Genomic DNA, 20,192 nt, shown 5'->3' with positions numbered 1-20,192 from the left:
CTTTATTGTTCTTTATTATTTCATGTAAAAAGGGTTGTAAGCCTTTTTATAGGTTATATACTATTTTGTTATCAGTTAATACGAGACATTTGTATACATTTTAAATTTAGTCTTTATGTGTCTTACTTATGTGCATATATTCTTGTTTTTAATTGCCTTTCTATTTTTTCAGTGTTTTCCAGAAGGCACAGACATGGTTGGTATATTAGACTTCTATTTCCAGGTAATTTACTTCAACTCTATGAGTTGTGTATATAAATGGATGTGTCACATTGTGCAGAGTATAGATGTCTCTGAAATCATGGCTCTAGATTAAGATAAAATATATTTACCACTCCCCTTCTAAAAAGAGTCCTCATGAAAGGCATTCTCATGTTTTTTTCCTCCTAAAAATCATGCCTTAGAATGTAATAAGGAATGTTTTTTACTTTGTTTGAGAAGTATCAAAAATGGTATATAATTCCAGAAATTGGTTTGTCCTTATTAAAAACTAAGCTGATTTCTTAGCTTTTAAGTTTTGTTTTGAGGATTTGTTTGTTTCTTCATTGGAGGGTTCATATTCAGCATTTTATTTTATTTTATTTTTTTTATTTAAAAAAAAATTTTTTTTTTTAACGTTTATTTATTTTTGACACAGAGAGAGACAGAGCATGAACGGGGGAGGGTCAGAGAGAGGGAGACACAGAATCCGAAACAGGCCAGGCTCTGAGCTGTCAGCACAGAGCCCGGCACGGGGCTCGAACTCACAGACCGTGAGATCATGACCCGAGCCGAAGTCGGCCGCTCAACCGACTGAGCCACCCAGGCGCCCCTATATTCAGCATTTTAAAGTAGCAGTTTCTCAGTTGGTTTAATTCATTTCTGCAAAGTCATATGATGCTTTTTTGGTTTGTTTTTTAATGTTTATTTTCGAGAGCATGAGGAGAGGAGGAGCAGAGAGAGGGAAACACACAGAATCTGAAGCAGGCTCCAGGCTCTGAACTGTCAGCACAGAGCCTGACGTGGGGCTCAAACTCACGAACTGTGAGGTCATGACCTGAGCCGAAGTCTGCCACCCAACCGATTGAGCCACCCAGGCACCCCTGTGGTGTTTTTTTTTCTAACTTAGTATAGTTTCTCCACATTCCTGAGTGGGCCACTCACATAATCTGCTGTGATTATAGAACTCAGTTTTAGAGAGCCTTCCTCGATAACTCTCTTTTCTCCCTGTATTTTCAGTTCAGTTCATTCCTACAGATTTAATACCATCGGTGCTAATATCAATGGGCTGTAATATCAAGCTAAATAGTAAATTAATTATTATTGATTTCTAGTTAATCTTACTTTTGCCTGTCTTTACTTTTTAAGGTGCTTTAATTTCACTTTTGTAGTAATGTTAAAAAATATGTAAGGGGGGTTGATAATGTAGATTTTGATGACAGTTTGTCACCTGCCAACGTGAAGAACTGTGAATTGAGAATCCAGACTATCAGTATAAAATCAAGGTCTAATCTGGCCATTTTTTAGCCATGTGACATAACTTCAGTAACTTAGACCTAATTTCATTATGTGTAGCATATGCTTAACCTAACTGTCTGCATTATCTTGAAGATAACATGAAATGATATGTGTCAAATTCCTTTGAAGCTGTAAGGTGTTCTATGAAATAATAGTGTCATTTACTTCTATTTCTTCCATACGTTAATGTTTGTTTTCCTTCGATATATACACTTTAGCTGTTATAGCCTAGGTGCTACTAACCTACTATGAAATTTCTGCACTTCAGGGTAAAAATCAAAAGAAAGCCGTAGAATAGAAGCCTTACTTTTTTGGAGAAGGGCTGCATGTAATTGAACATCTGATCAGGGTATCAGAAAAGTACTGTTAAATTGGGATTTGTCAAATTTGGTATATATATCATCTTATGACAGACAAAATTCCAGTTAATACTAAGTATAAGTTAGGAAATGATCATTGGAGTTTAAATTTTAACTTCTTTTAGAAAGCATTTCATGATTACATCTACATAAGTCTTTGCTATCTGGGTCAGTATAGTGACTAGGTTCTGTAGTTTTGGAGAAATAAGGAAGAGGTTTTAATATAAACAAGCAAAAGTGAAAGTCAGTGAAAAAGTGGCTCCCAGCCAGTTTCCTAATGCACTGTAGCTAATAAGTTTTCCTTCTTGCTCTTTCCAAACCCCTTTGTCTCTTGTGGAATCTTGAAAAATTAGTAAGGAAAGATTCCAAGTTGGTAACTCATCCTTTTCTTCCTGCTCCCCCTTCCCATCTTCTTTCTCATCTACTTCCTCCCCCACCTCCCCATACACACCCTGCCCCCTAGTTTGGATTGCTGTTAATGAAAAGTCAAATGGAGCTTATTTATTATTTCTGTTTTATGGATAAATTTGGGTTTGCTGTGGTAAACTTATTTCCATTATTTTGATTATTTTTAAATACTGTACTATACTCTGCCTAGACTTTGCTTTTGTTTATTCAGTATATTCTGTCCAGTACCCTTAGTCAATATCAAATAAATATTTAAATATTAATAAGTGGTTTAAAAGGTAGTATTTTGACTTAGGCACTCAGAGTATCCAGGCTAGTGCTATCTTGGTTTCCATTCCTTAATTTTTTGCATGTTACTACATAGGAATGCTGAGATTTGTTATAGTGAAAATGTCAGTCATTTTAGCATCTTTTTTTCCTAAAGTAGCAATTTCTAATGTAAATGCTATCTATCAATACTAATGTATGTTGCTTTGTGTTAAAAATATATCATGGCTCCTTTTCCTTTCAATTTAAAAATAATTATGTTTGTGTATCCTACAGAAAGCATTAATATTTAAGCAACTTTGAATATCACTTGGGACCATTATAGATCTTAATGCTTGGGGGCTGGCTCTTCCTATCCTGGTTTTGCCATTATAAAAGACTTGATAACGGGGCAAATCAGGATAAACCTTAAAGGGGCTTGAAATTTGTTCAAATTTAAATCTTTGGAATGTTATCAAGTTATATTAAAATAATCCCCTTGAAGGAAAGATTTCAGATCTGTATGAACTACCAGATGAAATATATTTTCTTAGAAGTCAGTTGTAGTACAGAAAATAATGTCAACCTAAATTTTCAGAATTCAGTTTTTTCTTCCTTCTAGCTATGCTCCATTGAAGTAACATGTGAATCAGCCAGTGTGATGGCTGCAACACTGGCTAATGGTGGTTTCTGTCCAATTACTGGTGAGAGAGTACTGAGCCCTGAAGCAGTTCGAAATACACTGAGTTTGATGCATTCCTGTGGCATGTATGATTTCTCCGGGCAGTTTGCTTTCCATGTAAGTAATTGTTTAATCTTAATTTTCTACTGCAAGAAACTAGTCTGGACTAGTTCTTTTAAAAATACAGTTTGAACTTTGGTTCTAAACCTGCACATTAATTTTTGAGAGAGAGACTTGTTTTTAAGGTTAATTTGTTACAGACTTGTTAAGGAATAGAGTTAAGCAGGCTACCCGATATTCTTAAGAACTTGGAGTTTAATTTATAAAACCTCATCACTTCTACTTGTAAGGCATTCCAGTGTGCAAGGTTAGTACAGACTTTCTCTATTTCTTATTAATATAACTAAGCCTTATGGTGATTACATACTTCAAAAGCTCCTTAAGTTCAGAAGGAGCGCATAATTGGGATGTTTAACACCTTTGGTTATAATCATAGATATTTTAAAGCACTTAAAGTATATTAAGTTAACAAAAATATACTCTTGAAGCTCTCTTGTGCATTTTTGGACATTTGTGTACACCTGTGAAATATGGACTTTCTTACCTCATTCTGCTTATGTCAAGATATAATGCCCTACAGATTTTTTTATTTGAAAATTTTAGAACAGAAAACTAGATGCATTTAATGTTACCCACTACTCAACTTCAATAGTTATTAGTACCTGACCAGTTTATCTTTATTTCCAATTCTTGTCATGTAGTTGAGTGTGTAATTCTAAATGATAAGGACTTTTTAGAAAACAAACGAACAAACATAGCACCATTATTATATTTGAAAAAAATTTTTTCATTTTTAATATCAAAATATTTAGTGTTCAGATTATCTGGATTGTCTTGTAAATTACTATTTTGTGGTTTATTTAACCTGGGATGCAAATAAGGGTCATGTGTTAATGATCGGTTATATCTTCCTTTATTATTACTTTTTAAATGTATGTTCTCTTCCTTGACCTCTCTTTCTTTCTTGTTATTTTTAGTTGAAAGAACTGGGTAATTTATCCTGTACAGTTTTTCAGTCTAGATTTTCTTTATTACATCCATACCATTGTCCCTTGTATCTTGTATTGCTGGGAAATTGGTTTATCCCATTCAGGTTAATTTTTTTTTTCCTTAGTATTGTGCAAGATTACTTCTAGCAATAGGTATTCAGTATATGAATGTTAGTAAGCCATTAGTGAATACTGCCCTGATGATACGAATTTTGTCTTTTTATCACAGTTACTGTCAAGTGTTACATAATGTGAACTTAAGTGTTTTGAAGAGGATTAATTTGAATTACTTGTGATCTTATCTCCTCAGAGAATTCTCAGACAGTATACCACAGAAAATCTTCTAAGAAGATACAATTTCTCATGTTGTTTTAGTCATAAAATATTTTTTGAAAATAACTTTTCATACTTTAATACATGTTTATTATAGAATTAGCAAATCTAGTCCAGTAGTGCCTGGGTGGCTCAGTCAGTTAAGTATCCAACTCTTGATTTTGGTTCAGGTCATGATCTTGTGGTTCATGGGTTTGAGCTCTGCATCAGCATGCTTGGGATTCTCTTTCCCTCTCTGTCTCTCTCTCTGTTTGTCTTTCTCTCTGTCCGTCTCTCTCTCTGCCCCTCCTACATGCTTGTGTGCACTCTGTAATAAACTTCAAAAAAAAAAAAATATATATATATATATATACACAATCCAATATATTGTATTCAATATATACTAATATACACACACACACACACACACACACACACACACACACAATCCAAAAGAATAAAATAAAAACATTCATAGCTCCACAATTTAGATGTAATCTACCTTAATCCTTAAGAGTGTATCTTTTCAAATGTTTTTTCTGTATTTAAATACATCTCAACTGTTTTATAAGTGTTTTCTCATTTACTGTATTATAAACATATTAATAGTTATCTACAACACTTGTAATGTTAGAATTCTGTGTATACGTATACCATAATTTCTAAACCAATTCCCTTATTGTTGGACATAATTGTCCTTATTTTAAAATGTTAATAAGAATATCCTTTTTTTTTTCAAATTATTTTCAGGTTGGTCTTCCTGCAAAATCTGGAGTTGCTGGGGGCATTCTTTTAGTTGTCCCTAATGTCATGGGCATGATGTGCTGGTCTCCTCCTCTGGACAAGATGGGCAACAGTGTTAAGGGAATTCACTTCTGTCATGTAAGCATATTTTCTTAATGAAAATAATGATCATATAAGTGGAACCATCCAATGATTTGATTTTTAAAATTTTAATTCTAGTATAGTTAGTATACAATGATGTGTTAGTTTCAGGTGTACAATATAGTCTTTCAGTTCTTCTATACATTACTCAGTGTTCATCATGATAAATGATTCTTAATCCTTTTCACTTATTTCACCCATCACCCCACCCACCTCTCCTCTTTGGTACCACCAGTTTGTTCTCTGTTGTTAAGAGTCTACTTTTTGGTTTATCTCTCTGCTCCCCTTTGTTTTGTTTCTTAAATTCCACATGAGTGAAATCACATGGTATTTGTCTTTCTCTGATTGGCTTACTTCGCTTAGCATTATACTCCAGATCCACCCATGTTGTGGCAAATGGCAAGATTTCATTCTTTTTTATGGCTGAGTAGTATTCCATTGTATTTACCTACACCACTTCTTTATCTGTTGATGGACGCTTGGGCTGTTTCCATAGTTTGGTTATTGTAAATAATGCTTCAATAAACATAGGGTAGGGGTCCATATATCCCTTCAAATTAGTGTTTTCGTATTCTTTGCATAAATAGCTGGTAGTATGTTTTCTGAATCATAGGGTAGTTCTATTTCTAAATTTTTTTTTTTAACTTTTTAAGGAAACTCCATACTGTTTTCCATAGTGGCTGCACCAGTTTGCATTCCTACCAACAGTGCATGAAGGTTCCTTTTTCTCCATATCCTCACCAACACTTGTTTCTTGAGTTTTTGATTTCAGACATTCTGATGAGTGTGAAGTGATACCTCATTGTGATTTTTGATTTGCATTACCCTGATGATGAGTGATGTTGAACATCTTTTCATGTGTCTGTTGATCATCTGCATGTCTTCTTTAGAGAAGTGTCTTTTCATGTCTTCTGCCCATTTTTCAATCTGATTATTTGCTGTTTAGGTGTTGAGTTGTATCAGTTCTTTATATATTTTGGATACTAATTCTTTATCAGATATGTCATTTGCAAATATCTTCCCCCATTCAGCAGTTTGTTTTTTTTTAGTTTGGTTGATTGTTTCCTTTGCTGTGCAGAAGCTCTTTATTTTGATGTAGTCCCAATACTTTTTTCTTTTCTTTTCTTTTCTTTTTTTTTTTTTTTTTTTTTGCTTTGTTTCCTTTGCCTCAGGAGACATATCTAGAAAAATGTTGCTACAGCCAATGTCAGATATTACTGCCTGTGATCCCTTCTAGGATTTTTATGGTTTCAGGTCTCATATTTAGGCCCATAATCCATTTTGAGTTGATATTTGTGTATGGTGTAAGAAAGTAGTCTAGTTTCATTCTTTTGCATGTGGCTGTCCAGTTCTCCCAGCACCATTTGTCCAGTTTTACCAGCACTATGTTTTTAAACCATTGCATATTCTTGCCTCCTTTGTCGAAGATTAATTGACCATATAATTGTGGGTTTGTTTCTGGGTTTTCTATTCTGGTCCATTGATTTATGTGTCTGTTTTTGTGCTAGTACTGTAATGTTTTGATAACTACAGCTTTGTAATATAACTTGAAGTCTAGAATTGTGATAACCTCTGGTTTTGTCTTTTTTGAGATCGCTTTAGCTATTCTGAGTCATTGTGACTTTATAAAAATTTTAGGATTGTTCTAGTTCTGTGAAAAATGCTTTTAGTATTTTGATAGAGATTGCATTAAATCTGTAGATTGCTTTGGATAGTATAGACATTTTGATAATATTTGTTCTTATAATCCATGAGCATGGAATATCTTTCCATTTCTTTGTGTTACCTTCAATTTCTTTCGTCAGTGTTTCAGAGTACATATCTTTCACCTCTTTAGTTAAGTTTATTCTTAGGTATTTTATTATTTTTGGTGCAATTGTAAAGGATTTTTTTCTTAATTTCTGTCTGGGGTTTCATTATTAGTTTCATTAAATGCAGTGGATTTCTGTGTATTGATTTTTTATTTGTGACTTTACTGAATTCATTTATCAGTTCAAGTAGTTTTTTGGTGTCATCTTTAGGGTTTTCCTGTATAGAGTAACATGTGATCTGCAGATAGTGAAAGTGTTACTTCTTTCTTACCAATTTGAAAGGCTTTTATTTCTTTTGTTGTTTGATTGCTGTAGCTAGGACTTCAGTACTATTTTGAATTATAAGTGGTGAGAGTGGACATCTTGTTCCTGACCTTAGGGGAAAAGCTCTGAAGTTTTTCCCCATTGAGTATGATGTTAGCTGTGGATTTTTCATATTGTGGCTTTTATTATGTTGAGGTATGTTCCCTCTAAACCTGCTTTGTTGAGGGTTTTTATCATGAGTGGATGTTGTATGATAATCATGTAAGTGGAACCATCCAGTGATTCTGATTTTTGAATCATTTCAGTAGTTTATTGATTGTTGGCATTCTGCCTACCTGTCTGCAAGTTACTAGGTTAGCCATGGCAGTACTTATAAAGGATCTTTAAATTGCTTCTATCAGCTCCCATAATACTCATGCCCATAGGAAATTACATTTGTTTGATGCTGATACTTTAATTGTCGTGGTTGTATATAGTTTTCAGTTTCCAAAAAACCTCAACAAAAGTTATTAAACTTGGAAAGGTTTAAATTTAAATCCCAACATAAATTAAGATTATTATTGTTTATTATATCATCATTAATCTGTATGTTTGAATATCTTTATCCATAAACTATCTTGAAAAGTCTTTTTTTTTTTTTTGAGGACATAAGCACTACAAAATAAAATTGTTTCTAGATTAGTTCAGTATTTTATATAGTTACCCAAGTCTTGCTAATATTTCAGCTTCCAGTTTTATGTGCAATTTACTACTTTGTAGACTCTGTATTAAGTACTATAATTTTTCTGCAAACTTTCTCAGTTAAAATTATTTATTTTTCAGTTTTTTACATTTTGCAAAAGCTATAGAATGACATTGGATGCTTATGGATTATAATAGATTGTGACCAGAATGTTTGTTTATATTTTTGTGGTGCTTTATGGTTATTTGCTAGAATAGTTCTTTCATATGACCTGTTACTAAAGGCCCATTTTATAGGAAATGAAAGAAACAATTTGAGTGGTTTAGCCCTAGCTAGTAAGCCCTAGCTAGTAAGCATTGTTCTCAATGCTTACTCCATGTTCTCATTCTGATTTTGGTTCTCTTCGTGATACATGCTGCCTTTTGCAGTGGTATTTTCCATGAGATAGTAAGTTAAGTTGGACAATATTAGTGTGATTTGTTGCAATATGAAAAAAATAGCCAGTGAATAGCCAGTTTCTTATTCCTGTCCTGTTTATTTACAGGATCTTGTTTCTCTCTGTAATTTCCATAACTATGATAATTTGAGACACTTTGCAAAAAAACTTGATCCTCGAAGAGAAGGTGGTGATCAAAGGGTAAGCAAAATTCATATTTAGATTATTATGTAATATTTTTCTAAAAGAAAGAAAATGATATTCACCTGTTTGAATAGAACTTAGTTTGTTAGTGTCCTCATATATTTGCTAATCACGAATTGAGTATACATAAGTTACTGACATTTTCATCCTGGACTCAGGAGTATATAAATAATAATTATTGCTGTTTTATTTAAATTTAAACTGGTTAACCTGGCAGCAGGGTTCTCCACCTACCCACCCATTTTTCTGCTATTTTAAGCAATATTTTAAAGAATTGATTCTGTTAAAAAAAAAAAAAGAATTGATTCTGTTCAAAAAAACACTTTGGAAAGTGCTACATGCTGTAAAAGAAAGCCTTGTTTTACTCTTAATCATTTGTCAGTAGTAGTCTTGAAGTTTATTTTGGCATGGATGGATATGTAAATAGGAAAGGGATTATAGTATTAGTGAAAGACCTTACAAAGCCTCATAATTTTTATTGGCCACTATAGATGAATAATTTTTTTATAAAAAGTGTTTAATGCAGAGTTCTTGATACTCTTAAAGTAATACTTGTTTATTATCATTGTTTGGCTTCATATTATTGCACATACATACTTCTCTTAGTGCTAATATTTAAGAGTCAGGACTTAAATTTCAGGAACAAGATTTTTTGTCTTCATAGTTGTTCACTGGACCAAGGACTTGTTTTGAATTTTAATTAAATTCCTCTGCATCCCATCTAGAAAATGTTTATAGTAAATACCTAATTAGACTCGAAGCTGATATGAAGCACTTATAAGTAGAAAATATTTTTAATGCATACTAAGTAAATTTTCCTATTGTTAGTTCCAATCAAATAACTTATAATATGTGAGAATTATGCAAAGCTAACAGAATAGAAACTGCCATGGGTGTCAACATGAGTAACATGGAACAAAACATCAAATGGTGGTGGGTGAAAATGTTAACAGATCTTAATAACATTCATTGAAAAATACCGTTTTATAGCTTGGACCTTTCTTCACTCAAGTGCACTAATAAATTATGTATGTTGCTTGAACAACTAGCATTCCTTTGGACCATTGGACTATGAAAGTCTCCAACAAGAACTTGCTTTAAAAGAGACAGTATGGAAAAAAGTGTCACCTGAGTCAAATGAGGACATCTCTACAACTGTAGTATATAGAATGGAAAGTCTGGGAGAGAAAAGCTAAAGAAATGGGTTCTAGTTTCAGAATGTTCTTCATTTACTCTTTCAACCATCTTTAGCTTTTTTGCATACTATAAATATTTATTTGAGTTTTTTGTGTTTTCAACCTTGGGTGCTGGAGCCATAAAGCTTTTTTTTCCTTTTAATCTTTGTATAAAGATAATAGATTAAAAAGTGGATTTGTTGGTCTTTAAAAAAGTATTTATACATAAGTAAAGCAAATTTGCTTTATTTTTAAAGACGCAAAAAGGAAAAAATTCCTTTAAATTTTTTCATGGTGTAATTAAAATTTTAACTTAATCTCCATTTTAAAATGGTAACAGAAATGTCATTTTTGGTTCTAAAACCCACACATTGAACTCATAAGTTTCATTGCATTTTGTTTTTTCTTTCCCAGTTTTAAAACTGACATGATGTCTGTAGGGGCAATAGAAAGTCATCTCTATGCTAAATACAATGAAAAGGCAAAATTAATGAATCCCAAATTACTTAATACAGTGATAGATTATAAAATCAGCTTAAGTTTATATTTTATGCCATTTTTAGTGATAAATTTGCTTTAAATTTTAAAAATTCATTTTAAATTTTATCAAACACTTTAAAATATAAATCATGTCTTTGCTTTTTTACTTTGCAACTTCTCTGTGTTCTGTCAAAATTGTCATGTACAGGAGTGTCTTATGTTACTAAAACATTCCAGCCAAAGAATTTCAGAAGTAGGATAATGACATGTTTCACTGTTAAAAAGCTATAATGGTTACTCAGAAGGAGCAACAGTGAGTGTCTTCAAGTGAAATGTTTACCTGAACAATTTTATTTTCGTATTATTCACGTTACTTTTTCTATGTTATATTTAAGTGTGAATGGTGAATCTTGGGTTTTAGTTTTTAATATTTTTATTATCGTAATAATTCCACAAATGCTAATGAATCTTTTATGATAAATTATAATAACATCTCATAGAGTTTGTTTTATTTGAACTCTAATTTTAGAGTACTTAGGAAATGAATTCAGTCTGATAGTAGTAAGTATGCTACTAAAATGTGTTAGATCTGAATCCTTTTGTTTGGTTATAAAAATGCAATATTGAGAATCAAAACTTGTTTTTAAAAGAAGGACTATTTTGGATAATTTACAATGTTTAAAGTCTGTCTTGGCAAAGTGATTGTAAAATTCTGTAGGACCTATTCACACTTCTTCCTTCTTCCAAATAACTCTTCAGTTTTCCCCACAATTCCCCATAGCCACAAGGTGTTTTTTGTTTTGTTTCGTTTTATTCATTTTTAAAGTTGTAGATTTTGGAGGGGCAGAGGTGGGGTCTGGGGTCTAGAAGGAGACTTGGTAGTTTTTTAGTGTCATGGCATATGTGGTAGGTCACATCTGTAAAAGTAACTCTAGTAAAAAAGATTTCACTGAGTAATTTCGATAATAGCGCAATTATAGATACAGAAAACCTGATCAAATGATGTCTCAAGCTTGGGAACTGTGATATTAGAAAAAGAAGTTCCCTTCCAAAGGTGTTGGTCAAAAGCTTTTTGGGCTAACTTATATATTTAAATAATTATGTGTTAGGTTTTGGAAGATTTACCAAGGAGTTTATTGTTACTTAAATATTTCTCTAATGTACAAATGCAAATCTAAGTGGATACTTCTACTTTGGCCATTTTCCGGGGGCGGATGGTAGGGGGGAGTGGTTTTTTTGAAAGCCTCACCTCTGCAACAACTTTAAACAGTATCATTTGTATTATTAGTTCCACCAAAGCCATTTGCAGTTTGGGGAACTGAATGTCTTAATTGATAGATTGGAAAAAAGGCTTTATTTTTTTCCCTGTGCTCTAAATTGTTATGTTTTACTATTTCATTTGGAGATTGGTTTTACTTTATAAAATGAAAATTCAATTTTTCCTATTGTGTCCTATGTATAGATTTCAAAATTATGTTGTTAATTTGTAGCTGACTGTATTGTAGCTAATCTTATTAAGGATGAGCATCCAGAAATTTTTGTAGGAAGGTATATAAATGGAAGAAGAGGGAAGATACTGTGAATAGGCCCCTAAACTTTACTTTAAAAAAAAAAAAAAGGAAAATCTTTGCCAGATTTAAGAACATTCTTTAAATTGATTCCTTCAGTATTTTTAATACCTTTTCAAATAAAGTTCTTGAAAAGTACCCAGTATTGTGGATTTAATGTTTCATGCCATTACTGATTCTTGATATTCAAGCATTTAGAAGTTAGCACATTTGTTTTCCTTTTTTTTTCATTATTAACATTTCGTTTGAAATGCATATCCTTCCTGAAATACTTTATTTTTAGCATAAATGTTGTGCATTTTATCTTAGTGTTTGGATTAAAACATTTGTGTTATTTAGCTTTCTTTTATTTGCTTTGTATATTTAATAATGTACCTTTTATTTTCCAGTATGCCTACTTTTTGTATTGTACAATAAATTTATTTTAAGCTGATTTTATTGTTTTTTTTTTTTTTTTTTTTGATGAAAGGAACTCTAGCATTTTAAGTACAACAAATAGTTGGAATTTTAACTTCAAAATAGTAAATCTTTATGAAGATACTATTAAAATGCTTTAGATTTTTACTTCTGAGGCTATTGTGAAGACATACTAGAAATACTCTCCAAAGGGCTTCATTTGATTTTTTTTTTTTAACAAAGTATAGAGTCGGTGGGCTTTTTGAGGGAGAGTACATTTAACAACTTAAAAAAGAAAAAAATCTACCCTATTTGCTGGTTTCCTGGTTCAGCTTTCTGAGGAAGAGTATCGCTGGTGTTACTCACTGTGTCACTGTTTTATACGTTGTGTAGGGTAGGAAAACATTGCTGAATCAGATGAAGAGTATCGTAATATTACTTTAGAATTGTGAATCACAGTAGAATTTATATTAAATGGAATAACTATACTACAGAAATTCACCTTATTTACTTTTTAAGGAATTTAGTCTTCAGAAGGAACTTTATATTTCCACAGCATAGTCCAAAGTCTAATGAGGCTCCATGCATTGTCAGACATAAACAGTACAGTTGACTCCTAACACAGGTTTGAACTGCATGGCTCCACTTATGTAACTTAGTAAATTATAGTACAGTACTATAATTTATTTTATCTTCCTTATGATTTTCTTAATAACATTTTCTTTTCTCCAGCTTACTATGTAACATACAAAATGTTTTACTGAACTGTTTATGTTCTTGGTAAGGCTTCTTGTCAGCATCAGCTATTAGTAGTTAAATTTGTGGGGGGGAGTCAAAAGTTCTATGCAGATTTTCAACCACATGGGGGCCAGTATTCCTAAGCCCTCCCACATTGTTTAAGGTCAGCTTTACTTTAAGTTTAAATTTTACTGTTTGATCAGATACATCATTTGTATCCAGAGAAGTCGTCCCAAATATATTGTAGACTTTTAAAACTATTTGAAGGGGAAATACCATTGTTTATAGGATTTTGTATTTATCTAAATGGGATTTTTTTTTTTTATAAAGTTCTTTTGGGACTAGGAAATAAGTTCATGTGTCATGATATATTCAGTATGTAATTGATTTATGATTGCTTACTTTTAAAGACACACTTGGATTTTTTTTTGCTTTTAATCCATTTGAAGCAAAGGGAGAGGTGGCTCAGCTTGGTCGTCTTGGCCTGACAGTGTCAAGTTTTGTAGGCATGTATGTATGTGAGAAGAAACACTGATGTATACTGATATGTCAGTCTATACCCTGATAATTTATATACATGTGTGTGTTATATACATATGTGTTTGTGAGTATATCTGTCTATCCAGATAGACATTTTTGCTGTCCCAGAATTTATAAAATATAACATGTTTTACTTACTCAGTTTGACTCTGAAGATTTGTGGTTTCTTTTGTTGTGCCCATTCACTACCTGCACTGTCAGGGTAAGAGAGTAACAATATTGGAGAACTTCATAAAAGGGAAAGCAAGAATATCAAATTTCATATGGAAATTGACTTTAAAGCAGTCTCCAAAATTTATTAAATGGGAAGATTATATTCAACTTAAATAATGTACTTCTCATTTTGAACAGTTTATGGAATAGTTTTATTCCAAAAATTGTACATAATTATTAAGAATGTGTTTTACTATTCATTTTGTGGAAATTTTGGTTTTTAACCAATCTTGAAAATGCTAGAATGTAATTTAAAGAAAAAAGTAACATAATTTCTGCTCAATTCCTTTACTGCTTTATATTAAATGCAGTATTTACATTGTATGATAACACCAAAACCAAACATTAGAGATATAGCCACCGCCTGGGTGGCTCAGTTGGTTAAGTGTCTGACTTTGGCACAGGTCATGATCTCACAGCCCATGGGTTCAAGCCCCACGTCCGGCTCTGTGCTAACAGCTCAGATCCTGGAGCCTGCTTCAGATTCTGTGTCTCCCTCTCTCTCTGCGCCTCCCCCGTTCATGCTCTGTCTCACTTTCTCTCAAAAATAAACATTTTAAAAAAGGCGAAAATAAACAGGAAGATATATTCAAGTGTATCAAGTTCAACTACTTTTTTCTTTTATCTCAAATTATAACATACTTAAAACATTTGTTTCTTACACTACATAGAAATGGAAGGAATTTAGTTGGACTAGGAGACGTTCTCTTATCCTTCTTCTCCCTTCTCCTGCCAAAGTAGTTTATTGAAGTGAATACCACACAGACTTGAAAAAATTTAGAGTTATAGTCTGTTTTAGTTTAGTTTTTAAAACTAAATTATAAGCATCTAGAACAAAAGTTCTCCAACATAAAACATTTGGCAAACTTGATGTTTTTTAGACTCCTTAACTTCTTAAATAGTAATAGAAAAGGTACTTATTTTTTAGATGTTTAGACTGATCATAAATCGTTATTTTTAATGAAATGATTCTCTTGTACTGTGGTTTTAAAATGTTCTTTATTTTATATTTTGATATATGAAAGGTTATTAATTTTAAGGTTGACTTTTAGTTTACCGTATGTTTTGTAGATTATAGATCCACTCTAGTGATTTTTATACGTTGCACCTGTAGAGACTTTTAAGATGTGCAAAATGTGTAAAGCCTATGTTGATTAAATTTTTATTATGGCTTTCCAGTCAATTACATTCACCTTTAACTGAAATGAATAAGATGTAAATTAGCATTTGAGTGCATTACTTTTTTTTGGTGGTGTCTGTGGTAGTTTTTGGTAAATTCCAAATCTTTTTTATTGAGAACTGTTATGTATTAAGTAAACTTAAAAAAATTATGATTCTTGGTGCCAAATGCTGTGATGAGCCTCAGGATACAGACTCCTAGGAAAGAGGAATGAGATGACACATTTGGGCAGTTGATCTCATAACACCATTGTTAGACCTTGAACTCTAAATCTCAGTTACTATCAGAAATACTTTAGTTAAATCTCGATGAAGAACAACTTGGCTTGCTTATTTATTTATTTAATTAATTTATTTATATGTATTTTCAGAGAGAGCGTGAGCAGAGGAGGGTCAGAGAGAGAGAATCCGAGCCAGACAAAGGGCTTGATCTCACAAACCGTGAGATTATGTATGTATGACCTGAGCTGAAATCAGGAGTGGGACACTTAACCCCCTGAGCCACCCAGGCACCCCATGGTATATTTATTCTTAAGCCAAATTTTAATACCTGAGGACATGAGTCTTCTGGACATAGTATTATTAAAACTAATGATTTTTTTCATTAAGTATTTACCTTGCTGAAATACCTCAGATGATTGAAATTATCTATCTGGAAGGCCTAGGTTTTATTTTTTTTAATGTTTATTTTTGAGAGAAGCACACGTGTGCACGTGAGCAGGGGAGGGGCAGAGAGAGAGGGAGATCTAGGATCTGAAGTGGGCTCTGTGCTCAGAGCAGAGAGCCCAATGAGGTGCTCAAACTCCCGGAACTCACAAACCTCGAGATCATGACCTGAGCCGAAGTTGGATGCTTAACCCACCGAGCCACCCAAGCAGGCGCCCCAGAAGGCTTAGCTTTTAAAAGGAAGTGTTCTTACCTGAAATAGATTTGTTTCCATATTACACGTCTGGCAATTTTTGTTTATATAATGAAAATCTCTCTGGTCAGTTCCACTTGGAACCCTCACTTACGATTTTAGTTCATATTCTGTAAACAGCTAAAGAATTTGTTTTATTTTTAAAACATAGCTCAACCTTTCTAGGTCTTTGTTCTTTCATTTACCATAATCTTATAATTTATTAGAATCCCATAATTGAGATTGAAAGCTATCTTAGAGTTTATGTGGTGCAAACTCCCGCTTCAGCCAACCTCCTTTCCAGGTTTCTTACCACCTTGCTTCCTCAGTTAACACATGTACAATATTTTTTTCTCTTTTTTGATGGAATTGTTCTATTGTGTGTTTTGTTACATCTTTTGTTTGTTGGTTATTTGTGATGAAAAGCATAATTGTCAGTAGTTAATACAACTCAAGTTATTTGGCAAACATTGTTACATCAATGTTTAGTAAAAACTATTGTATTTCTCTAGTAAAGAGTCTTACGCCACAACTTATAAAGACTGGAAAAATTAAGAAGTGAATGCTACAATTATACAGTAGTTCTAAAAATAAGAAATTATCCTGGAACCTTTGAAAGAAAGTATAGGAAAAATGTGACTGGAAAAATAAATGTTGCGCCATTTGCTTTTAAAATAAATTCCTTTGGAGTTAGGTTAAATATTGAAAGTAAAAAGGTTAAAAAAACAAAAGGCTATTGGAGTTCTAAAATGTTTTCTAAAAGAAAAAAAATTTTTTTCAAGTCAGCTTTTCCCAGCACATACTATGCAAAATATCTACCTTCCTTTGTTTTTATTTTGCATATTTGGATCTCTAGGTGGCTTCAGAACAAGAGTTTATCACTCTATCATGTATGTTGTCCTTAGTACCAATCTCCATTTCATAGTTCTGGGATTTATTTTTTATTTATGAAGGAAATTTATATTGCTGTTCTTGAGAAATGTTACTTTTTAAACACCTTTGTTGACTTAGAAATGTTACAACTTAAATATTGTTATTCCAAAAAACAGTACGGGTTTCTTCTCAAAATTTAAACTTGCCTATTATATAGCTCTTTTCCCCCTAAGTTTATATAGATGAGAAGCTGAACTTTAGGATACTGGCTCTTACTCAGTATAAACTCTGTTTTCACATTGTACTTACTAAAATTAGAATGATGCTGAAATATTAGCATCAATTATGCTAGTATAACTATTCACATTTGGATCATTCCATTGTAAAATTCAAATTGAAATCTTCAGCCTTTTGTTCATCTTTTCTTTATAATTACTAGTTTTCATTATTTTGTATGTGCCTTTCACAAATCATCACTAAGGAACAATTACAGATTATCCTTTGAGGGGATAACATAATACTTGTCTTGACTTTGTTTCATTAGATGAGATTAATTGTGTTGTGTAAAACCATGGTATAAATTATTGACTCCATCCATACTTTGTTGTTTTGTTCTTTCTCACAGTCACTCATGATTAAAGATCCTAATTGAAAAATTCAGACTATGTTAATTTCAAGTATTCTTTCTTTTTCCAACTTTTCCAATAATAACTCATTTTTGGCTGAAAATGAGGTAACTTAAAAAATATATGAAAGTTACTCATAAAGTGTGTTTTCATTTTCAAGCGTTTGTAATGCTGATATGTTCATTTCCAAGTCTTAATATTGTTGACATTTACCATTCTAGAGTTATTTTCTTTAAAAAGTTAAAAAAACATGAGTGTTAATTCAGACTTTTTTCATTATAATAAAAGTTTATTGTTAATCATTATTTTACCTTCAGCTTTCAATACATGTGTCTGTGGGTCTAGGTCTGCACAAGAGTTATAATATAAATAAAGGAATGAACTAAATAATATTGTTTCTACTTTGAATTAAAATGAATGCTACATTTTTTACACAATGAAACTTTATTAACATCTCTTGATGAAATTACAGAACAAGTGATTTTGTTAAAATTCTCTGGTGACTAATAGTATTAACCCTTTTTAATCATACCAATAAAATATTCCTGCCTTAATGTCTCTTCTTTTTACCTGAAAGAGAAGTTTTAGAGAATGGTTTTAAGGAGGTGGGAAGTAGAATTTAACTTTCTATTTACCCATTTGTGAAGTGTTTCAGCTAAAACATGCTATTACAACAAAACTTAGAGTATGTATGTTTTTTTTTTTCACCTGAAGGAGAAACAGAGAAAGAAAACTAGTTTGCTGTGTTTTTTAGCCAAGTAATAAAAACTTGAGAAGCTTTAATTTTTATTTTGTCTCTGTTGTGCCAATTTTATTTTACATCCACCATATATGTCTGCCACAGAATCAGCACTGCTGTTGATTTGGTATCCCTTACATGTTGGGCTTTGTTATGTAATGGTCTCATGTATTAGTGCATTTACCTTATATTTAGGGGCTCTGGAGAGAGGGCTGTTGCTATGTTTGCATAGTGTGTTTTGTAGTTTTTGTTTTGCAAAAATTCCCATTCGCTGCCATTGTGAATTTTAGATTTTGGTTTTAGTTAAGAATTTGGGATCTTCTGCAAAAGTTCTTAATAGAGTGAAACTGTGGTTTACTTAGTGCTTTTGGGACTTAAATAGGATCAGTGAATGCTGGGCAGTTGGGTATAGGATCTGGATAGGTAACGTGGTATACCATAAGGCATGAACTTCTGAGGCTTGTTTTCTACCTTAAAAATTCATATAAATTTTGTTCTGTTTCACCTGTTTTAATTTTTTTTTTTTAACGTAGTATTTATAAGGTCTGTGACTAACCTTTATCTTCTCCAGAATTGGAGTAAAATTGATTTCAGGAAGATGTGCCACTCTTACTCATTCTGACATAGGATAGTAATGGTTAATCTGTAAACATTCTTAATCATAGGTTTGAAGTGACCATTTTTACCTAAAATTGGCAGTAATTTTAAAAAGAATGTCTTTCATCTATGCCTGCTGCCTGTGCCCAAAGACCTTGGAAGTCTAGAGTTTCTTTCTCAATCCCTTATCACAAGAGACTTTGCAGTGTGTAGGCTAATCGCTAAATATACAGTGATCAGTCCTCAAAGGTGTAGGCCAAAATTGAGGTAATCTCAGTTTGCTAAGGCCGTCCAGTTTCCTAACCTAGAGGATCCTGTGTTTTTCTGTAGTTTGCTTTCAATGTCCATAATTTCAGTCAACTCTAGCAGCAGTGCATGTCCAATACACCATCAGCAGAAACCTGATAACATCAGAATTTGAATAGCATGACTTTTAGCACTCACTGTGACTTACTATGGGTTAACCATCCATGAATGTTTTGAGAATTTTTTAATCCCCCTGAAGTCTATGAAGTAGGTATTACTACCTCTGTAGATTTATATAGGTCTTGTAAATTCACTAAGGTCACAGAATTAGATCCTATATAGAACCAGGATTTACACCCAGGCAGTTTTGGTTCCAGAGCTCATTGTCTTGACCATAGACTATATTATTTCCCATTGCAAAATGTAAGCAGAGCAACTTATGTCTCCTTGTTAATAAAATCAAGATACTCCATGGAAATTTAAGGACAATACAATTTCAGAGTGTCTTGATAGACCAAAAAGGGAAATTTCATATTAAATAAGGTTATCCTGTGATACTTTGAATTTCCTATACCTTATATAAGGCAATGTCTCTATCACATACCACCAGTGTCCTACAATTTTCATATGTGCATGTAATTATTTCGCTCAGAGAAAAGTTCCTCTCCCCAGAGATCCTTTTACTAAGAATTAGATATGTTGGGAAACTATTAGGGGTTTTTTGGCAGACAGCACATTTATGTCTAAAATGTCTTGGGGCACTTGGGTGGCTCAGTCAAGCATCTGACTCTGGTCTCGGCTCAGGTCATGATCTTATCGTTTTGTGAGTTCGAACCCTCCATCAGGCTCTGCGCTGGCAGCATGGAGCCTGGTTTGGATTCTCTCTCTCCCTCTCTCTTTCTGTCCCTCCCCTACCTGTGCTGTCTCTGTCTCTCCCAAAATGAATAAATAAACTTTTTTTAAAAAGTCTTAAAAAAAAGTGTTGATATAAATGGGAAAATTAACTCCAATATTACTTGACTATAGAAGATAACAAGTCAGCCCTAAATATCAGTGAAGTCATTTTTAGCTTAGCTCTTATAAGTCTTT

The 20,192-nt window shown here is 32.5% G+C and overlaps 1 protein-coding gene across 5 annotated transcripts in view; it reads left to right on the top strand.

Moving 5' to 3' along the window:
- GLS (glutaminase) overlaps positions 1-20,192 on the top strand; it is an 83,283-nt gene that overhangs the window by 42,508 nt on the left and 20,583 nt on the right. For 2 of the 5 annotated variants that reach the window (XM_060622438.2, XM_081796356.1), the window contains 4 exons: positions 173-223; positions 3,133-3,309; positions 5,304-5,435; positions 8,740-8,832. In XM_060622438.2, coding sequence (XP_060478421.2) covers positions 173-223; positions 3,133-3,309; positions 5,304-5,435; positions 8,740-8,832 — 453 coding nt within the window. Of the gene's footprint in view, positions 1-172; positions 224-3,132; positions 3,310-5,303; positions 5,436-8,739; positions 8,833-9,825; positions 12,063-14,014; positions 14,017-20,192 lie in introns of those variants that run through there. The other 3 variants (XM_081796357.1, XM_060622440.3, XM_060622441.2) reach the window with 3 other exon arrangements.

Source organism: Panthera onca, chromosome C1 (assembly GCF_046562875.1).
Source record: "Panthera onca isolate mPanOnc1 chromosome C1, mPanOnc1 haplotype 2, whole genome shotgun sequence".
Classification (NCBI taxonomy): domain Eukaryota; kingdom Metazoa; phylum Chordata; class Mammalia; order Carnivora; family Felidae; genus Panthera; species Panthera onca.
Note: the sequence above shows the minus strand (reverse complement) of the source record. Positions and strands in the feature narration are given on the sequence as shown.